Source organism: Lycorma delicatula, chromosome 3 (genome assembly GCF_047948215.1).
Source record: "Lycorma delicatula isolate Av1 chromosome 3, ASM4794821v1, whole genome shotgun sequence".
Classification (NCBI taxonomy): Eukaryota; Metazoa; Arthropoda; class Insecta; order Hemiptera; family Fulgoridae; genus Lycorma; species Lycorma delicatula.
The window spans coordinates 184,636,438-184,660,152 of record NC_134457.1 but is presented as its reverse complement, the minus strand read 5'-3'; the positions used below and the strand labels follow the sequence as shown (position 1 = coordinate 184,660,152).

The window sequence follows — 23,715 nt, the reverse complement described above, 5'->3', positions numbered from 1 at the left end:
AATTAACTAATTTAATGGTGTTCAGAATATTAAATAAAATTAATCTAACTGGAAGTATATTATGTAAGTCCAGGCAAATATGTGCATTTGCTGATGGCCTTGATAATTGCTTAAGATGTTGCAGCAATGAAGTAGGCTTTTAGAAGTATAGTGGGAGAGGCTCTGAAGGACTGGTTATAAATAAAGAAAAAAATAAATATATGCTATTTCCTGCATGAAGAGAACTCTGTAAAATGGTAATTGGAAATAAAAAATTTGATGAGATTGATAAGATGAAATATTTGAGAATATTAAACAGAGAAAATAAAATAGTGAGGAAATTAAGGAAAGGATCAAATATAGCAGTGGAGTGTACTTCACAAACGTTTTAGTAGTAAGCCAGCTAATCAATAATTAACAGAACAAAGAGCTGTAAAAAAGTTTGTCTAAGTAATTACACATGACTCAGAAACCTGGTCAATGTCATCTGATGGTGAAAGTCACCTCAGGATACTCAAAAAATTTTAAGAAGTACTTAAGGAGTTGCTATGAGGGGAGTTATGATATTGTAAGATGCAAAGAATCAAACAAACAGATCACATGAAAAGGATAGTGAATGAAACAAAAGGGTCACAAGAAAAAGTTTGGTGAAAGTAAAGATAACTTACAGCAATACATATTTCTTTATTTCATTCATATTAAGTCATATAAATGAAATAAAGAATCAAAGAAGTACAGTATGATGCACTTTTTACAATTATTGTCTATTGGAATAAACATGAAAAGTCAATAACACTAGTAAAGTTAATCTGGAATCGTACAAGATGATTTTAACTAATTTTGGGATGCTGAATTCAAAATTGTAATCAGAATTTGTGTAATAAATCATGTTTTTCAGATACATACAATTTATTTACCAATAAATGAATCACTGTAAAATCAATATTTAAAAAAAATTATTCATTTAAAATTTGTTTAAATCAATTAAATTTTTATTTATTCAAACAGATAAATTGAAATACATTAATACAATTTTAGAATAACAATTTCTAAAACTCTAAATCATTGGAAATGTCTTTAAAATAACAGATTTTAAAAGTTTAAATCATTGGAAGAGATAGGGAAGATATTGCCTATCATCAAGAAGATAGGGAAGAGAGTAGAGTATTTCAAAACGCATAGCGATAGAATCATTGTAATAAGGATAAAATCAAAACCTAAACCGACAACGATTGTTAACGTCTATATGCCTACAAGCGCCCATGATGATGATGAGGTAGAGTGTGTATACGAAGAGATTGATGAAGCAATTAAACACGTAAAAGGAGATGAAAATTTAATAGTTGGAGAATGGAATTCAAGCATTGGAAAAGGCAAGGAAGGAAATATAGTGGGTGAATACGGGCTGGGCAAAAGGAATGAAAGAGGGGACCGACTTATAGAGTTTTGCACAAAGTATAATTTAGTAATTGCCAACACCCAATTTAAAAATCATAATAGAAGAATATACACTTGGAAAAAGCCAGGCGATACTGCAAGGTATCAGATAGATTATATCATGGTTAAGCAAAGATTTAGAAATCAACTCGTTGACTGCAAAACTTACCCTGGAGCAGACATTGATAGCGACCATAATTTGGTGATAATGAAATGTAAATTGGGGTTTAAAAACCTGAAGAAAAGGTGTCAGATGAATCGGTGGAATCTAGAGAAGCTTGAGGAAGAGGAGGTAAAGAAGATTTTTGAAGAGGACATTGCAAGAGGTCTGAGTAAAAAAGATAAGGTAGAAAATGTAGAAGAAGAATGGGAGAATGTTAAAAAGGAAATTCTTAAATCAGCAGAAGCAAACTTAGGCGGAATAAAGAGAACTGGTAGAAAACCTTGGGTTTCAGACGATATATTGCAGCTGATGAATGAACGTAGAAAATATAAGAATGCTAGTGATGAAGAAAGAAAAGGAACTATCGCCAATTAAGAAATGCTATAAACAGGAAGTGCAAACTGGCGAAAGAAGAGTGGATTAAAGAAAAGTGTTCAGAAGTGGAAAGAGAAATGAACATTGGTAAAATAGACGGAGCATACAGGAAAGTTAAGGAAAATTTTAGGGTACATAAATTAAAATCTAATAATGTGTTAAACAAAGATGGTACACCAATATATAATACGAAAGGTAAAGTCGATAGATGGGTGGAATATATTGAAGAGTTATACGGAGGAAATGAATTAGAAAATGGTGTTATAGAGGAAGAAGAGGAAGTTGAGGAGGATGAAATGGGAGAAACAATACTGAGATCTAAATTTAAGAGAGCATTAAAAGATTTAAATGGCAGAAAGGCTACTGGAATAGGCGGAATACCTGTAGAATTACTGCGCAGTGCAGGTGAGGAAGCGATTGATAGATTATACAAACTGGTGTGTAATATTTATGAAAATGGGGAATTTAAGAGAGCATTAAAAGATTTAAATGGCAGAAAGGCTCCTGGAATAGACGGAATAGCTGTAGAATTACTGCGCAGTGCAGGTGAGGAAGCGATTGATGGATTATACAAACTGGTGTGTAATATTTATGAAAAAGGGAAATTTCCGTCAGACTTCAAAAAAAGTGTTATAGTCATGATACCAAAGAAAGCAGGGACAGATAAATGTGAAGAATACAGAACAATTAGTTTAACTAGTCATGCATCGAAAATCTTAACTAGAATTCTATACAGAAGAATTGAGAGGAGAGTGGAAGAAGTGTTAGGAGAAGACCAATTTGGTATCAGGAAAAGTATAGGGACAAGGGAAGCAAATTTAGGCCTCAGATTAATAGTAGAAGGAAGATTAAAGAAAAACAAACCAACATACTTGGCTTTTGTAGACCTAGAAAAGGCATTCGATAACGTAGACTGGAATAAAATGTTCATCATTTTAAAAAAATTAGGGTTCAAATACAGAGATAGAAGAACAATTGCTAACATGTACAGACCAAACAGCAACAGTAACAATTGAAGAACATAAGAAAGAAGCCGTAATAAGAAAGGGAGTCCGACAAGGGTGTTCCCTGTCTCCGTTACTTTTTAATCTTTACATGGAACTAGCAGTTAATGATGTTAAAGAACAATTTAGATTCGGAGTTACAGTACAAGGTGAAAAGATAAAGATGCTACGATTTGGTGATGATATAGTAATTCTAGCCGAGAGTAAAAAGGATTTAGAAGAAACAATGAACGGCATAGATGAAGTCCTACGCAAGAACTATCGCATGAAAATAAACAAGAACAAAACAAAAGTAATGAAATGTAGTAGAAATAACAAAGATGGACCACTGAATGTGAAAATAGGAGGAGAAAAGATTATGGAGGTAGAAGAACTTTGTTATTTGGGAAGTAGAATTACTAAAGATGGACGAAGCAGGAGCGATATAAAATGCCGAATAGCACAAGTTAAACGAGCCTTCAGTAAAAAATATAATTTGTTTACATCAAAAATTAATTTAAATGTCAGGAAAAGATTTTTGAAAGTGTATGTTTGGAGTGTCGCTTTATATGGAAGTGAAACTTGGACGATCAGAGTATCTGAGAAGAAAAGATTAGAAGCTTTTGAAATGTGGTGCTATAGGAGAATTTTGAAAATCAGATGGGTGGATAAAGTGACAAATGAAGAGGTATTGCGGCAAATAGATGAAGAAAGAAGCATTTGGAAAAATATAGTTAAAAGAAGAGACAGACTTATAGGCCACATACTAAGGCATCCTGGAATAGTCGCTTTAATATTGGAAGGACAGGTAGAAGGAAAAAATTGTGTAGGCAGGCCACGTTTGGAATATGTAAAACAAATTGTTAGGGATGTAGGATGTTGAGGGTATACTGAAATGAAACGACTAGCACTAGATAGGGAATCTTGGAGAGCTGCATCAAACCAGTCAAATGACTGAAGACAAAAAAAAAAAAATCATTGGAATTGTATTCTTAATTTTTAAATATGTTGACAAACTTTTTCGTTTGTACAATAGAGTCACCCATCACTCCAGAATCATCCCCTCTTCCTTGGTACCGTTGCTCTGTGGTCAGAATATACTGATGGAAATGCTCTCCTTTCCCATCGCTGACAAGAGCCCAAATTTTCAAGGAAAAAGTCTACGTGGGAGTGTATAAATGAATTTTTAACAACATTCTATTTCCTAAACATTGGCACTTTTCTAACAGCTTATTAACCAAAAAACATAGTTATCTTTTCTGTTGCCTAAAAAATCACCAACATCTTTGAAGGGACTTCCAGATGGCTAGTTCACTTTCACTAAGTTTACTGTCAAAACTTGAATCTTTAAGCAGTTTGTTGACTTGCAGACTGACAAATATACTCCTTGAGCTTATAATCACTCAATTTAGAAAAACTTATTTTTAAATGATTAAATCGTGGCCTATCTTTGTCTAGTGCCTTCACAAAATTTTTCATGGGTCCAAGTTTTATGTGAAGTGGTGGCATTATGATTTTACTTTTACCACTCTAAATTAATGATAAATGCTTTTCATTTTTTTCACCCGCCACAAAATTCTGCCGCAATAGCCAGTTTGTTACTTTGTAATAAGTTTTCGTATCATGATTATCTTAAAGACAAAGAAAACAACAATATTTTGTAAACCAAGAACACAACTACTTTCAGATTACTACAAATTGTCACATATGCTCTTTGTATTTTATTGCTACTAATATTGATGCCATAGTTTCGTGTTGACTGCATGAGCTAACGAAATGGCTGGCTATTTGTTACTATCATGCAATTAAAAAGGTGCCATTCTTCAGCAATATAGTGAATTCAAAGCGCTTTTATCAGGCCATTGATATTATTACAAACGCGTAATGTATCTTTCATACTAAAGTGGGCTGAAATAGTTTTATTTTGTGTTCTAAAATTAGTAACTTTTCCTTTAAAAGATTCCACTGTTGCAGTTTAGACCCCAGAAATTCAGCTTGCTGCTTTGATAACTTTAAAGTCATAAAATAAATCATTAAGTACATGTTGTTGAATTTAATGACCAGATTTCTCATAGATACAGGAAGAAATTCTTCAACACTCTGTACATCATTGCTTAATTTTCAGATTCTTCTTCTAGCAATGTTGGATTAGATAACTCCTCTCTGTGTGGTACCAAATTTAGAGCTGAGGATACAACTGCATATTTTATGAACTTCCTATTTTTGAATGAAAATCCAAATATATTTTTCATACAAAAGTGTCAGTCTGTGAAGTGGTCCTTAGGTTCACACCAAACCATTGGTACAGCAAATGGCATGGCTTGTTGTTTCCCCTTCAATTCAGATAGAATTACTGAGCACGATATGCAAATAACATGCGGTGCCCAGATTTTATCTTTATCGCCGAGTAGACAATCAATTCAGATATAGTCTTTCTTTGAAATTTAGACGTAAATTTACCAGACATAATAAAATTGTCTGGATTTCCACAAACTTTTGCAGAAGCCATGTTGTAGCAAATAAAAATGAGAAATCACTTTTTTATTGTAAAGAATTGATGAAAATATAGAAAACACTAATAGCTCAGTAAATACAACACACAATGCATACTTAAGATTTTAAGCTCTGTAGTAAGCAACAGATGTCTGCCTGTATAGTGTCAACTGAATAATTATTTTTTTCTTATTAAGCATGTATGCATATTGTTTAAAAGTAAAAATACAGAAGCTATTCTAAATAGTCTAAATAGGATGAACTAGTAGTTCATCAAAATGATTTTTTTATAAAAAAAATATTTACAAATTTACGTAAAATCTTTACGTGGTAACACAATTTTAAACATGTAACAATTTTTAACACTGTAAGATAAACATGTTAAAACACAAATTTTGGGTTGGGTGTATTATTCACTTTTAAATATCAGAAAAAGTAAATTCTTCAAAACAGTTAAGAAATTATGCAATTTATTAGGGATGAAAAGAGCTAAATAATTATATAAACAAAAAATAGGGCAATCCTTTTATAAACTCACCTGAAATTTCCTTGTGGCTTTTACCAACAAGTACTTGCAATTAATCCTTTTAAAAAAAAATTGTAATTAAAATGTTCAATATAATATTTAAATTTCTCTGTCACTGGAGCTTATAATTTGATGAAAAGTGATTAAATAACAAAAGTATACAGATATTTTTTTAAAAATTGTCAGTTTAGTGCACTGATTGCCAGTAAGGAGCTGCAGAATGTGTTTATTTTGTTACAGTAGCACACTAGTTCAAGGTAAATTGGTCTACCCTTTTGCGTGATGTATTATTTCTTTCATCCAACTTTTTTTTCTCATAAAATGGAATTTGGTCAACTTTTTCAAACATTGAAATTCATTTACTGAAGTTAATTTCAGATTTTCCAGTTTATTTAATATGTTTCTAAAACATATAACGTACTAGATCACATTACAAATATATATTATTTGCTTTTTATCTGTGTGATGGGAAATGAAATTCAGAATATACAATTTTGCAAATTTTTTTACCGTGTATTAAAATGCCTAAACAATTTGGGTAGTCATCTAAAGATTTTACTTACCTACAGTTTTAATTAACAATAAACCCTCAGAGCATTTTTAAAATAGATGACTCGCATTCAAATTATACAGCTTATTTATTCACTATTTAAACGTAATCATTAAATTCTTACATGTATAAGAGCTGTTAATAAACTGGGTTAACATAATAATAATAAACTGACTAACATAATAATTAAATAACATTAAGGAAATTGTTTTTTCAATGTGCCAATTTTGTCTTGTGGTTTCTGAATTTCTTTATTTAGTTAATATAAAATAAAATAGAGCAATATAGTTATAATATGAAATATTATTGACCTTGCTAATCGAATGGTGTAAGAAACACTTGTTAGCTTTTTCCTATACAAAAGAAGTTTCCCAATATAATACTGACCTTAATTACTAGAAATCTCCACTGCTCTACCCAACAGACAAACTTCACATTATGCAAATTTACTATATCTCAGGCAAAAAATAATGAACAGCTTCAATCATAAACTACTATATATAGTTAAAACTGTGAAGATAGTTCACCATGACAGTTGACACATTAACAAGTCATCCTTGTGCTGCACTAAATGTGTTTAGAATTTTTTTCTTTCACTACTTGTTCAAAAAACTTTAATTTGACACAGCTGGTAAAAAACAGTTTTAACCAATAATTAGTTAGGGTGTCGCAGTATTCTAGTGTACATCTAAAATGCTGATTTACTGCTGTGACAAACAGCTCCTAGTTTCAGCTGTTGTAAAAAAATGTTTTACCAGTACCAGCTAAGCAAGTTTCATGAAATAAATGAGATTGATGTAAATGAAGAATGATGTGTGGAGTATACAAATAAAATAATGCACTTTATGTGGAGATGTGAAAGATTAATTTTAAATAAAAAACATAACGCTTCTTCTTACACGATGACACTTTGTTAAAGCAACATGCCTTACACTTTAAGGATCACATACACCAGAGGAACTTGTTTTGTACCATCAATAAACAATAAACTTTAATAGAAATGTATATTTATTTACAAAAACTACAAAAAATAATTATATATAAAATATACTTATTATTAAGGAAACATTATATTAATATGGTATTTATAATGAAGGAATGTAATCTCATACTTTCTCATATTCTTTTACAGATTTCAACATAACAGTAAATAAAAATATTTGTTTCTAATCAGTATTAATAAGTATTCCATAATTTGTAGTGATAATGTTTTATACATTTTATTATTTTTAATGTTTATAATTATATCTTAGTATAATGAAAAATACAAAAATATCCTTTAAACATACACAATCACTTTAATAAAACTGTTAGCAATAAAAAATAAGTAAACACAAAATTTTACCACATATCATTAACTGTCACCATATTTCACTAATAATACAGCATGTAATGACTGTATGTGTACAGTAGTCATATAAAACTACTGATTTTCATCTTTAGGTGAAGTTGTTTCTTCAACACTCCTATTAACAGAATTAAGGAAATTTGTCAACTGAACAACAAGTGCTAACGAACTAAGATATTCATTAATGTTTTGCTTGTTAATTTGTCCAATACGATGACTAACTGTATAGTAAAGACGGCGACTAACTTTATTTGACAGAACTCCTACTGTATGCACAGCGTGCATTACTTTATCGTCACATTCATGAACTGAATGAACTGAAAAAAAAAGAAAATTAATATTTACACTAATTACAAACAGATGAACTGCACTAATACTACGATCTAATAGTTTTTCCAAGGTTACAGTTACAATCTAAATTAAACTAGCTTTTATTTATAAACAGACAGTAAAATGATTTTAGAATAGAAAAACAATCTATCTAGATTATTTTGAACACCAAAATGAATATCAACAACCAATTTCAAATAAGATAAACTACTGAACCTTTCATTGCATGTTAGTTTATCTTACTTTTCCAGAAGATTTTATGCCTTTAGTGATTAGCAGTAATCCTATACATGGTTCCAGAGAAATAAAAAGTTGGTGGAGATGAATAAACCATCAAGAGAACCTCCTGAAGGTTAAGCATAGACAATTTTTCAAGCTAACATTTTATATTATTTTAAGAAATTATATAGATATGAAATTGAATGAATCATTTATATTCATAATTGGGCAGCACTGGATCACTGGAACTCAATTGGTTTAATTCCTGCTTGTTTTTAGTATATATTTTAATGCAATTGTTGGCTCGACAATAAAAAAAAAAAAAATATTTTGTGCAAATCATTAAAAGAATCTGAAAGAGATGCTAATTCACAAACTGAACTGATCCTAATTAAACTACATACTGTTATATAGGGGATAGCAGGAGGAAGTTATTTTTCAGAAGAAGCTACTAGACATGTATTTTGAAGGCACCCTTGCTATTAAAAATTTGTTGTAAAAAATTTAAGAAACATAAGAACAAGTCTCTCATAACCTACAGGAAACCAACCAACTTTCTTAAACTCATGAACTTTTATGTCGCACTGCAAATTAAAATGAACTTACCATGTTGAATTTCTGTTTCATCATCTTTGTCAGCAGGCATATAATAATCTAAGTAGCGATCTGCAGTCAAAGTAGTAAAATCAACTCCTGATAATGCTACATGACCATAGGGTGATGAAATAATATCATTTGCCTTAGACCATGTTAACTCTTTAAGAGATTTCACATTAAATTTTTTCACTTCTTTAAAAATGAAACTTTCTTGGACAGTTTGCACAGCAGGCTGGATTGATGAGCTAACATAATTTTTTGCATTTTCATAAACCTGAAACAAATATTTATTTTCATATTAAAACAAAACATTATATAATTTGAATACTGCAATTAAAATGGTAAAAATACACGTACAAGCTTCAAAGCTTCTGATAATTTTTTCAACCAAAAAATAAATAATGAATTTTTTGTTGGTATGAACAACTAGAACCCAAAAATAATTAAACGTTAATTGTTATCGCACCGCCACTTTTTTTTATACTGCAAGTTCTTCAGATTTCATGAGAAAATGAATAATATTTATTTGGGATATTGTTTTAATGAAAAATATAAATACAAAACACTTTAGATTAAGTTGACTCCATGTACTGACAAACTGTACGTATATCAGCATAACCTACACTCACTAACCTCATATAATTTAACATTAAATAGCGTACACTGTGCATATTTAATATTAATTAGACTAGGTTAGCGAGTGAAGCAAGCATAGGTTATGTTTGATATATGTACAACTCATTAGTACAGGGAGTCAATATATTTAAACAAACACATAAACTATGCTAGCTAACAGACATGTTTCTTGTTTAATAACTGTAATAAGTTTTTTTTTTGACAAAGTGGAAAAAAAGCATAAAAAAATGTGGAAAAAAATTGGTGGTATGATAAACAAGAAAAATCTTATTTTTATCTCAATTCCTTTATTAATTATAATTCAAGGAAATAAAGAAAAGTAGAGATTGGTTGTAATGTCTTATTGGTGAAAATGATTATTAGTTGCATTTTTTTTGTCTTCAGTCATTTGACTGATTTGATGCAGCTCTCCAAGATTCCCTATCTAGTGCTAGTCGTTTTATTCCAGTATACCCTCTACATCCTACATCCCTAACAATTTGTTTTACATATTCCAAACGTGGCCTGTCTACACAATTTTTCCGATATTTAAAGCGACTATTCCATGATGCCTTAGTATGTGGCCTATAAGTCTGTCTCTTCTTTTAACTATATTTTTCCAAAAGCTTCTTTCTTCATCTATTTGCCGCAATACCTCTTGCGCTTTATCCACCCATCTGATTTTAACATTCTCCTATAGCACCGCATTTCAAAAGCTTCTAATCTTTTCTTCTCAGATACTCCGATTTTCCAAGTTTCACTTCCATAAAAAGCGACACTCCACATACACTTTCAAAAATCTTTTCCTGACACTTAAATTAATTTTTGATGTAAACAAATTATATTTCTTACTGAAGGCTCGTTTAACTTGTGCTATTCGGCATTTTATATCGCTCCTGCTTCGTCCATCTTTAGTAATTCTACTTCCCAAATAACAAAATTCTTCTACCTCCATAATCTTTTCTCCTACTATTTTCACATTCAGTGGTCCATCTTTGTTATTTCTACTACATTTCATTACTTTTGTTTTGTTCTTGTTTATTTTCATGCGATAGTTCTTGCGTAGGACTTCATCTATGCCGTTCATTGTTTCTTCTAAATCCTTTTTACTCTCGGCTAGAATTACTATATCATCACCAAATCGTAGCATCTTTATCTTTTCACCTTGTACTGTTACTCCGAATCTAAATTGTTCTTTAACATCATTAACTGCTAGTTCCATGTAAAGATTAAAAAGTAACGGAGATAGGGAACATCCTTGTCGGACTCCCTTTCTTATTACGGCTTCTTTCTTATGTTCTTCAATTGTTACTGTTGCTGTTTGGTTCCTGTACATGTTAGAAATTGTTCTTCTATCTCTGTATTTGAACCCTTTTTTTTTTAAATGCTTAACATTTTATTCCGGTCTACGTTATCAAATGCCTTTTCTTTGTCTATAAACGCCAAGTATGTTGGTTTGTTTTTCTTTAATCTTCCTTCTACTATTATCTGAGGCCTAAAATTGCTTCCCTTGTCCCTATACTTTTCCTGAAACCAAATTGGTCTTCTCCTAACACTTCCTCCACTCTCCTCTCAATTCTTCTGTATAGAATTCTAGTTAAGATTTTTGATGCATGACTAGTTAAACTAATTGTTCTGTATTCTTCACATTTATCTGCCCCTGCTTTCTTTGGTATCATTACTATAACACTTTTTTTGAAGTCTGACGGAAATTCCTCTTTTCCATAAATATTACACACCAGTTTGTATAATCTATCAATCGCTTCCTCACCTGCACTGCGCAGTAATTCTACAGGTATTCTGTCTATTCTAGGAGCCTTTCTGCCATTTAAATCTTTTAATGCTCTCTTAAATTCAGATCTCAGTATTGTTTCTCCCATTTCATCCTCCTCAACTTCCTCTTCTTCCTCTATAACACCATTTTCTAATTCATTTCCTCCATATAACTCTTTATACTTTATTAGTTGCATACAAAAGTAATATTTAAAAAGAGATAATATCATTTATGCAGATTAGTTTTGTTTAAAAAATAAATTTTCTCCAAAAACTGAAAACCTACTGTTTCTTACAGAATTAAAAACACTATCTTAACTGGTTTTGGTACCAATAAAAAATTGAAATTCAGAAAGCTGATTTAAGAACTTAAAATGATTTCAGTATTTCAATCACAATATTATCTAAAGCAATATGGCTAATGGGATATTTACACCACAATGCTGCATGAAGAATAATATAACTGAGAAGACTGCAGCACACATGAAAAAAATGTTATATACACTTATAAAATAGTTTGAAAGATTCATTATAAATCCACACCTTAAATGTAGAGTAAAAGAAGACTTTTACACAATCAGAATTGTGAATAATTCCAAAAGAAATAGTGGTTTTTTTTTTAATGTGTCTGAGCTCATTCAACATTTCACAAAATATGAACCACATGGTAAATAAATTCATCCTTGTGCAACTATTCCAAATTAAATCTATCTATTCATTGCTTAGAATTCATATGGAATTAGGACAGATGTACACTGGGATTGCCAAGAACTAAACCATGTACATAGACAATGATTGGAAGAGTTGTAAAAATATTATAAAATGTTTGTAGTACACAGGTGAATTCTGACATCCAAGAATATGATGTTGCAATGTACTGAATTATAGCAATAAATCATGATAGTTCATCACCAGTATACCTGGACTTGAATAATTTGTTTTAATATTTTTAATTACACTAAATATTGTTTACAGTAACGGTCCAAGGGACCAATGATTTTAGGTCATTATAAATGATAGTCACAATAACTGATGTTTAGGTAGCTTAGTGTTTTACTTTAATATGCTATCTAAATGGGTATTGTAATACAGTAATAATACAATAATAGTAATCATTAAAAATAATAATTTATTTTCACAATAAAATATAAAAAAATAAAAATACGCTATAATAAATAAAAATACACAGTGGAGTAAAAAACTATAGAGAAAAATTGAAAAAATGACTGTCCAAAAAGTCAGTTGTTTTGATTTGTTTCAAACATTTCATGTTGTAATACAGATTTTGATGGTCCTTTTTAAATCAAAACAAATACTTTGTTTCTTCATTAGCAAGTTCTGTAAAACTGAGAAACTGTTTTCATTACAGCTCTGGAAGATGCATTCTCCTTATTAGTTTTGCCATTTTATAACCACCCATAATGTGTGCCTTTTCCTCTATTGTGAATGTTTTTTGCAAAATCATAAATCACTATTGCATGAATTACACAGGACAAGCAAAATAAAATACTATACCTGCACAATATGATATTCTCACAGCAAAAGATTAATAACTGAATGTGTGACTGCTTGAGTTTACAATAATCTAGTACAGGAAGAAGATTAAAAAAAACAAAAAACTATAGTACACATATAAGAAAACTGGAAATTGTGACATTTGGTCAAAATATTTTTGTAGCTACAATGTACATATATTACGTTACTGATTAATCATTTCCATCTGTCATATAAGCAATAATAAAATGTTAAATTGCAATAGGAAAAATAAATCATAATAAGTCACTACAATGTAATGATGTAATTGTAAACAATATACATATTGGTTTTATCTATTAACAGGATACAAAAACAACCAATACAAGTTTTTGGTCACTACATCCCATTTCACTAAAAAAACAATACGGTACTTATGTATTAACGCCACCGCAGCTACAGCTTTACTTAAAAACAAAGTAGTCAATCGGATTTATAATAAATTCAGTAATTATTGCAATTATTTATTATTTAAATAATCAAAACACTCCTGTTAATTAGTCAAGGTTAAGTTTGGTTAAATATATTTATAAAATAAATAAATGTAAATAACCATTTATTAAAATTAATAGAGACTGTTTTGAATGTCAAACTCTATATTGGCCCATTATCCACCGAAATCCGATTGACTACTTTGTTTTTAAATAAAGCTGTAGATGCGGTGGCGTTAATACGCAAGTACCAAAAATACTTACTGGTCACAAGGTTTTGGTCACTATATCTGATGTAACTATAAACAATACTTACTGTAAATGCATATTATAGCATATAATATTATTTAAATTCTTTTTACAGAGAAAATAAATGTAGATTACATTTAATTGAATTCTAGAAAAGATAGATATTCTAATAAAGATGTAATTGAAAATGCAGTACCAACCAGTGAATTTGCTTTATATAAAGTACATGTGGGTGCCAAAATATAATTGTTGCACATTGTTTTATTATGCTGATTAATTTTTATAGTATACTATAATATATCTCAGCATACAATGCTTTAAATTATTCTTTTATTATCAGTTGTCTGGGAACATTTCATTTTCCTAAATCAGAATGAGAAAAATATATGACCGACAATAAGTTACTCTTTATTGTAGAATTACACATAACCTATAACAGCATCTAATTACACTATTAAGGTCACGATATCAAGATTGGCTTGAAAGCTGCTACTTGAGATATTTATCACTATGTAGTATTTTAAAAAAACCTGTTGGAAGTTACCATTCTGCTAATTTTTAGTGAGTAAATGAACCTACTTAAAGCTAATGTCAGTACTAAAATTTCACCTGGGTGGGGTTCATGTTGCACTACTGCCACTTATTCCTATTATTAATAAATTTTGTACTAACAAAACATAGTATTCTTAAGAAAATAAGGGGAAGAGGCCCAAATCTCCATGATGTCACAGTTTTTAATGCATCCTTAGAAGCAGAATATTTTTTTTCTCGCAATAAAGGGAGTCCACAGGAGGATACATAAGTTATGTTACCAAACCTTATAATAGTAACACCTTTCCAGACACTCAGAACTCCACATTGAAATTTTCTTGCAATCAAAAAGTTTACAATCAAACAATTTTTTATTAGTACGCAAAATTTAAAGTTATTTCTTTTAATTATTAATTGGATTAGGAATAATGTATTGTTTTACTGGTATTATATTATTTATCTTCATTTTCTATCCGAATAAATAAAACTTATTACACAAGGTGCATCAAAATTAAATGGATGAACAGTAAAACTAAAAATTGCAACTTAATTACTTGTTCATATTTTTTTAAATATTATCTGACATCAACAGAACTTGACAACTATATTAAATCAATTTTAATTATGCACCAAGTAAGATGAAGGAGAAAAATATATTATTTCAAACCTGAGATGGTGGTTGTTTCACAAGAGGTAGTTTTTCTTCTAATTTATCCAGCCCTTGGCAAAGTTTCTCATCCACAGTATGTATTGGCTGTTCAAACTTCATAGCAACAGGTGCAACATGTTCAATAGCTTTATGCATAGCTCCTTCAGCAGTAGAGAAAGTCCAGTTCAAAATATCATGACTTGCTTTAACTCTTCCATAAATATCATAGGAAGTGGTCCAAGCATACTCAATCATTGGTAACTTCCATAATTTATCAACAACTTCCATGTGTGGAATTGATACAGTTTTCACCTCTTCAATTTTCCTGAAATTTTAAATTTTATTTAAATAATACTACAAAATATAAGAACTTGTTTTATTTATTTACCCTCAAAAATGTTAGTCAATAAACACGAACTAATGAATGACTAACCTTGCCTCAAAAATGATAAACATGGATTGCAGTATCACCTTAATATACCTTACAGAAATACTATTTCTTTTGTCACTAAAAGCAATTTAATGTATCAGTTATTACATTTAGGACGAATCATTATGTAAAACATTTTGTCTATTAGGAAATATTTTTTTAAAAATATAATTTTAGATCTTGAAGCCAATCTGTAGATTATAAATGTATCCTACAGCCTAGTACAATTAAAATATTTTATAGATTGGCAATCGAATGTAACAATAATGTTGAAAATAACCTACAAATTGTATTCCCTCTATAATCCTTAATAAAGTCACGAGTTTATCATTTCGACTTAAAACTCAAATATCCAAAGGCAAAATGGGACGGCTAATTTTAAGATATACTCGTGGTTTGTTTTGAGCATGACACCGCCCAGTTATAATTAAATTCAGTATTTGACTATTAATGTAATTAAATGCATAGAAAAAATTGATTAGACGCAAGATAAAGTAGACAGCGACATTTTTGTTCTCAAGTTTCCTGCAGTAAAAAGAAACTTCAAAAATGTTATTATTATGGAATAGGCTTTTGTTTGTACACGAACAGCAATTCAGTACTTAACGATAAAAACATACCAGAAGCAATTAAACTTACATTTTTAATCTTACGACCAACAATGATAACAATTAACAATCAATAAGATGCACAAGTTTACAAATAAGCAACTCAGCGATATACTGACTAAATGAATTAAATCAAGGCCTACTGGTCAATTTCCTGCCACTAAACATGCACGTCACTAAAAATGATAAACATCGGTCTAAAGGTTACTTCTAACGCATGATTCACGACTAATACAGTTATTGCACAATATCTAGTCAGGAGACTGAATCAGGCTAGCGCGAAAATCAAACGTAGCCCTATATTTTCTATTTTTAAATTCACTGTATGAAATTATTCTTGAAGGTTATTTTATTCTCATTTTATTATTGCAATTGTGTGGAAATATATATCATCAGTTGTCTCTTCGATATATCTGTATGAATCATTGACAAAAACTCAAAATTCTTTTTTTTATATTACTGTAAAAGTACATATTAAATAGAATAGATAAATGATTTATGAACTACTGAAATAACATGAAATGAATCTGAATGGACAACTGAACATGGAAATGTTTACTTATGGGACAATTAATAAATAGGATGGTGTGATGTAGCTTTGTAAGAAGTATTTGTAAACTGTATAAATGGCTTAAACATTTTCATTGTTTGTTGGTTTCCTGTTAATTATATTTTGGAAGTAGAAATAGGCCTTATTTTCATTTCAGATGTCTTTGTACAGGTAGATGGTAGGAACATAACAGTAGGCATTATTGACATTACATGATTTGCCACATAATATACCGTCATCCGTGGTTCATAAAGAATGATCTCTGAATTATATTTATTATGAAGTAATAAGAGTTGGACTGCCATAAGTCCAATTTTCCTGATTAGCCACCTGCACTTTTAATGTACAGAGAGTGATGAATTTTGTCCCATCAAACTGTATAATCTGAGAAAACTTAGGTTCAAGAACATTCATGTTTGTATTATGTGATGTTACCCCAGATGACATACTGGTTATGTATGATTATTAAATAATTAATGTACTTTGCTAGTAACTTTGATCAGTAAAATGTTAATAATCATAGTCTGACAGTCTATGATCTGCAAAGTAAAAATAATTTATTATTTATTTGCATTAAATTTTATATCCCAAGCAACCAGCCACTACTAAAATTGAATTTAAATGTATTGACAAATGTCTCAAAGCACAATCAGAAAATATGCTTTAAAAATTATTATCACGATTTTGATTTTATAATTTGAAGAGAAGTGTAATAATGTTTGTTATCTACATATTATGTTCGAAGAAGTTAGAAAATACTTTTATCCATAAGAATAGTAAGTAATTTTAATTTAAAATAGTAATAATTAGTACTTCAACCTCGGCTATTATAGGGAAATAATCTGATTGGTAAGAACCTTGTAAGGTAGAAAATCTGTCACTACAGAAACATTTTATAATAAAGTTGAATATGGTAGAAATTTTGTCTAGAGGGTAAACTATCTTCCTGAACTTCAAAAACTTGTGATACATCAACAGTTGAAAGTTGAATTAATTACATATCGGTTCAAAAACATGTAAAATAGAACCTGATATATAATGTCTAACGCATACAGACATGCTTAACCTGCAACTTGCATCACATTTACTGTTTATTTATTCGTTAAGTTCTTGTTCTTGTTACTTCGTTTTCCATTTTGTTGTATTCTTGTTTTGTTTTTTATTGTTTCATTGAGTTTTCTAGTTTAGATTACCCTTTTTTTTATCTAAGTTCTCTATTGCTAAGGCCCATTCACCATTGTAACGGTGGGATGTGGACAATTTTTCATTATATAATGAAATTTTTTTACATCTTCAGGTGTGTTAGGGGTTCTGGGTTGGATTTGGCTTATCCTTTCTGGTGCTTTTTGTTTGTTTACTTTTAGACTTTGAAATTTTTGTATATGGATTGTTATGATGTGTGATCTTGAGGACTCTGAATCTGATAAGGGTTGTCATTTGGCTCCTGTGAGTGGAGAGGGAATGATGGGAGATGGGTCATCTCATGATTTTTCCACTCAAAGTTGATGAATATGGGCAACTCGTGCAAGGCATTGGTTTACCCAAGTCGATTCGTAGTTCATGTCTCGCTGCAGCTGTTGATGTGGAATCAGGTTCAGTCGTTGATGCATCACTGCTAGTGAGCGGACGCAAGTCTGCCAGAAGCAAAATATTTGAAAGTAACCGCCAGGTACTTTCTGATGTAATCAGTTAGAGGGTCTAAAGACGATCTCCAGTAAAGCTCCTCAGGGCTAAAAACGGATGGGGTGGTGTGGCGACCAGTAACGTCACGAGGGGTGTCTTCCCCCTACGGGTTGCGATGGCCTTGTACGTCTTCGGGAGAGCAGGGGCCCAGTCAGCATTCTTCTCCCGCCCCAGCGGAGTGCTGCTGTTTGAGGTTAAAGTACCGGAGATTAAGAGGTCGACCCTGGTGGTGGTGGCTGACAGCCGCACAATCGTGGTAAAGGCGGCTGGTAAGACGTACGCTGAACTGCTGAGAACAGTGAAAGTGGCCAGCTATATTGAAGGAAGAGGCTGATGAGGTTCTCTCATCGGAAGGGGACTGCGGATGAGCTCTGCGTCCGGATTAAAGGGTTGCAGAAGACAGAGGAGTTGAGAGGGGCTCTGTGTAGTAAGGTGACTGATATTCAATCGATGGGAGGTCGATCTACTTACAAATCGATGGGAGGTAGAAGGTCAGTGATCCATATTCAGGACATAGTACAAGAGTCTCCTAAACAGGAGATACGGTGTGTGGTGAAGCAAGTAGTTGGAGACTCAGAGAGGACATCAAGATAACTTCACTGAGGTCGGCGTACGCACACACAAAAACCTCCTGCGGGAAGAGATTGTGGTTGACATTCCGCCCTTTCGAATCGAGTTGATAGTCCGGGCCAGTAGACGGATGAGACTACACAAGAGTCCTGGCCCGGATAGCATACCGGTTAAAGTAGTCCGCATCTTAGTGGAGGAGACACCGGCGGAGATCCTCCAAATATTTAATAATATGCGCGCCGTGGTTTTTATTTCTCGGAAGATTTGAAGTGGTCGAGGTTGGTCTTGGTGAAGAAACCTGTACGGTAGAGGCGCCTACTATGTATAGGTCTATTTGCCTTATTAATAATCTCACGAAGTTTTTTGAGAGAATGTTCGATGCCAGGCTTTGTGAGAAGATTACGATGGATGGAGGGCTGCACATGAGGCAATATGGCTTTCGATCTGGGCGGTCGACGGTCGCTGCAGTCGACGTGGTGATGAAGATTGTGGATGCAGCAGCGGCAGCCACTTGGAGGACACGCAGGATTGGTGGTACTCCTCGACATCCGCAATGACTTTCTCCCTCAGCTGGGAGTCCGTCTTTCGGGCGCTGAGGGGATGGGGTGTGAGCGGCTATCTTAGAAGGATGCTTGAAGACTATCATATTGGTAGGAAGCTGGTATACAAGCTTGGTGTCACTGAACTCTGGTTCCAATCCACGTGTGGGGTGCCCCAGGGCTCCGTTTTTAGTTCCCATCTATGAATATCGTGTTCATGGGGTCCTCTGGTTGCGATACGCACAAGATGTCATCTCTATCGCCTACGCTGATGATTTAGCCGTGGTGGTGGTGGCGGCAAAGATTGAAGAGGAGGTAACGCGTGCCGCTATCGCGAGGTCGGCGAGCGAATGGCCGGGGTGGGCTCAATCTGTCCTGCGATAAATCTCTGTTTGTCCTAATGGCGGGAAGGCGGCAACTGGTGTCCTTCCCGATTATGTGGAGGGAGCGATGGCCCAATCACGGGAGACCGCCAAGTATTTTGGGGTGTGGTTGGACCATAACCCATTCTGAACAAGATACAAAGATTAATTCTGATTATAATTACTCGTGCGTATTGGACGATTTCAGTAGATGCGTTAGTGGTAATAGCGGCCGTGAAGCCCTTAATGCCAAGGGAAAGAGTGGCCAAGTATCATTTGCAAAAGGCGGGCAATTATATCCGGGCTTGTGCTGTGGAGATTGAAATGGAAAGCTATTTGGACTGGAAACGGCGTTGGGATGAATCAAGTACACGTAAATATACGTATCGAATATTTCCTAATGTTCTTGATCGTTGCAAATTCACAAGCTTGAAGCCAGATCAGGTACTCAGGTTCTGTCCGGACATAGCGATTTTAAAAATAAATTAATCGATTTAGGTCTAATAGAAGAAGGTAGATGTCCAGAGTGTATAGTGCCGGAGACGGTCGAACATGTTTTGTATGATTATATACTTTATGAATTGAAACGCGACACATTGCGAAGGGACCTTGTGAGGCAGCCAGGGATACATTTGGATATTAGTAACTTAACTACTGATAAAGGATATCATCTTTTTGTAAATTACATTAAAAGTATATTTCGTCGTAGGATGTAGGTAGGCATGGACAGCCAGGTCGGCTAGAGTTGTGGGGCCCCTTGGGGTCGTGCATCATGTTTAACAATGGCTAGGACTCCGATTAGGATAGGGTGGTCCGTAGCTGAAAATTTAATTAATGGATATAATGTGTACAGAGCATACAGACGTTGGTATGTATTGGTAGGTGATAGGTTGGGGGAAAGAACCATACGATGGTAAAATACGCTGAAAAATGCATTTATATGCTATTCCGAGGAGAGCCAACAAAGAGGCTGGAGGCTTGGTTCGCGAATGGCTGAGGGGGTACATCGGAGCCTGGTGTGTGCCTCTGGCATGTTAACGATCGAAAGCGTTTGAGAACCGCAGGTAAAGGCTTTGGCATCGGAACTGCAGGGGTGGCGGGTTACCGGAATAGCCCATGGTGGATACCTTTTAAATAAAATGCAGACAGGTGGTCATTCACTCGTAACGTCCGTGCGGTAATTTCAAAAGCTGGGCAGACTGTCAAGAACTTGGTTAAGTTACTAACGAACGTTGGAGGGCCCCATGTGTCGAAGAGGAGACTGTACACACATTCCTCCTCTGTGGCGCCCCAGTGTAGAAGAGAGCCATGGCGGTAGGGCATAACAGAAGATTCTTAGAGGGAGTACAGCGCTTAATGTGGCGTCGGCATACGCCTTGGTCTCGACTGAGGCGGTGCTGCTGGTGACTGGGATGCCACCAGTACAACAACTCGTGGCGGCTCGCGCGCAAGTTTTCAGGGTTTGTCCAAGGAAGATGCCAACGCAACTGTCTGCAGGGATTGGCTAGCTAGAAGGAATGCGTCCACGGAAGGGAGGACGCAAAATAGAAAAATTAAGAAATGTATTAAAAAAATTAAAAAAACATATACAAGTAGTGGGAAAGTGGGCATACTGCATCAAAATCCAAGATGGCGACCGTCCGCCATATTGGATCCGACGTCTTGGAATTTTCATTTTCCCTTTGGGATTTTCCCTTTTCCCTTAGCGGAATATTTGAAATTCTGCAGGGATACCAGCTTGAGTAATATATTCGCTTTGTATATTATGAATATTATTTATAATAATTCATTTAAAGGTTGGTACCCGCTGTCGATCAGCTGCTGTGTACCGGTCGGTTTGAATTAAATAAATAATATTCGAAGTGAAAAAAAACTTGGTTGGGCAAGGACTCGAACCCGGTCATGCGGGACGCGACTGAATGACGCCTTAAACCAATCGACTGCAGTGACTCCCTGACGTAAAGAGTGAAAAATATTCTACATAAGCTGTGAATCTTAACGTCATATCAGTCTGTACATTAACACATACACACACACACACATACAAATATACATACCCTACCTACCTACCTATACACGCCTACACCACCCCCGCCTTACAACTACCGACTACACCCCTTCTCCATCTAGACCCTACAGTCCTTCTGGTGACGGCCATCTTGGGTTTCCCTTTGACAGTTGTACTGCATCAGTATTTCTTCTGGTGACTACCAGGAGCGTTAGTGTCGCAGCCGCCATCTTGGATCTTCCCTTTTTTCACCGTGCAAAATTCCCTTTTCCCTTTTTTTGTCTTGACTAAAGAATGAAATATATTTGTGTGTATGAATAAAAATTTAGACATACCTCGACGACGTGTTTTTAACAGTCCGAGTTCTGGCGTTCGACCCAAAAACAGCTGACGATCATGGCCTAAGGTTGAGCATCGTACTTTGAACAGCTGTTACAGTGGTAGGCGTCACACCCTTCCGACCAATCACATGGCTGGATTCAAAGCGGTTGCGCAACACCACCTAACTGAAAAACAAAGTCCGTTACAATTCAAAATAAAAAACCAAATCAGACTTACATTACCTAGTAATGGATTATAGCGTTGTTGTTGTTGCATTTCCACACCACCCAGGAGGTAGCAACCGGGGCGCGTTGAGATTTTTTTTTTAACGAGTGAAATCTCTCCCCTAGAGGCCTACAAAACACTCATTTCAAATTATGTTATTTACTTCAAAAATTTACCACGATTAAAAAAAAAATAGACGTATATGCTATCATTAATATAACAAAGTGTTTATCGTGTATTTTTTGTAAGAAACGATTACGTTCCCCCTCCATAACCTAAAAAAAGAAACTAATTTATTAAACACTCTCCTCACCATTTGTCACATAACCTGATAGTAGATAAATCTATTACCAGATCATGTAACAGGCCTTGGAACCACTACATATAGCAATTGTAAAAACTGTCATTTTTAATTAAAAAAAACCAAAAAAACAATAGTTAGTAAAAAATTTGCTGTATGGGGTTTAAAGTGTTTTTTGTATAATAAATTGAATGTGTGTTGTACGTGTTATGTGTTGTAGTCCTGAAAAGGACTATTTTCCTATACCTCTATCGTCTTCTCATTTTGAATTAAATACCTATTCGAAAACGACATTGTAGGTTTTCCCTACAATCCCCTTGAATATTAATTTTGTCTTATTTGCCACTAGCTGGTCAATCTCATCGTTGTCTAGACGATCGGCGAACCGCTTTAGTAGAAAAACTCTACGTTCTTCATCTTCACCCTCACGTTGAAGGGTGCACATAATACAAGTACCGTATTTAGTAGTCCATCGATTCATTGATAAAATGTCGTATTTCTTCTCGATAATTAATTCACCAACACTTGTGATTTGGTTGAGTTGGCTTGGTGAGGTCTTTGCATTAATCTTCTGAATAAATGTTTGCGACATATTGGCGTATATGGTGATGACAACGACGATGATATGTGTAGTAAGCGTTCAAGCCAAGCAATAGTGACGGAATGAAGATTGCTACCTCCTGGGTGGTGTGGAAATGCAACAACAACAACGCTATAATCCATTACTAGGTAATGTAAGTCTGATTTGGTTTTTTATTTTGAATTGTAACGGACTTTGTTTTTCAGTTAGGTGGTGTTGCGCAACCGCTTTGAATCCAGCCATGTGATTGGTCGGAAGGGTGTGACGCCTACCACTGTAACGGCTGTTCAAAGTACGATGCTCAACCTTAGGCCATGATCGTCAGCTGTTTTTGGGTCGAACGCCAGAACTCGGACTGTTAAAAACACGTCGTCGAGGTATGTCTAAATTTTTATTCATACACACAAATATATTTCATTCTTTAGTCAAGACAAAAAAAGGGAAAAGGGAATTTTGCACGGTGAAAAAAGGGAAGATCCAAGATGGCGGCTGCGACACTAACGCTCCTGGTAGTCACCAGAAGAAATACTGATGCAGTACAACTGTCAAAGGGAAATCCGAGATGGTCGTCACCAGAAGGACTGTAGGGTCCAGAAGGAGAAGGGTTGTAGGCGGGGTTGGTGTTGGTGTGTATAAGTAGGTAGGTAGGGTGTGTATATTTGTGTGTGTGTGTGTGCGTGTGTGTATGTATGTATATATGTGTGTGTGTTAATGTACAGACTGGTATGACGTTATGATTCACAGCTTATATAGAACA

General features: G+C 33.7%; 1 protein-coding gene across 1 annotated transcript; it reads right to left on the bottom strand.

Moving 5' to 3' along the window:
- Positions 1-7,496: 7,496 nt before the first annotated feature.
- LOC142322268 (lipid storage droplets surface-binding protein 2-like) lies at positions 7,497-16,014 on the bottom strand. The gene is made up of 4 exons (XM_075361168.1): positions 15,851-16,014; positions 14,800-15,106; positions 9,010-9,274; positions 7,497-8,171 (listed from the first exon to the last, which is right to left on the bottom strand). Coding segments are annotated over exons 1-4 (816 nt in total). The 5' UTR covers positions 15,853-16,014; the 3' UTR covers positions 7,497-7,929.
- Positions 16,015-23,715: the final 7,701 nt, after the last annotated feature.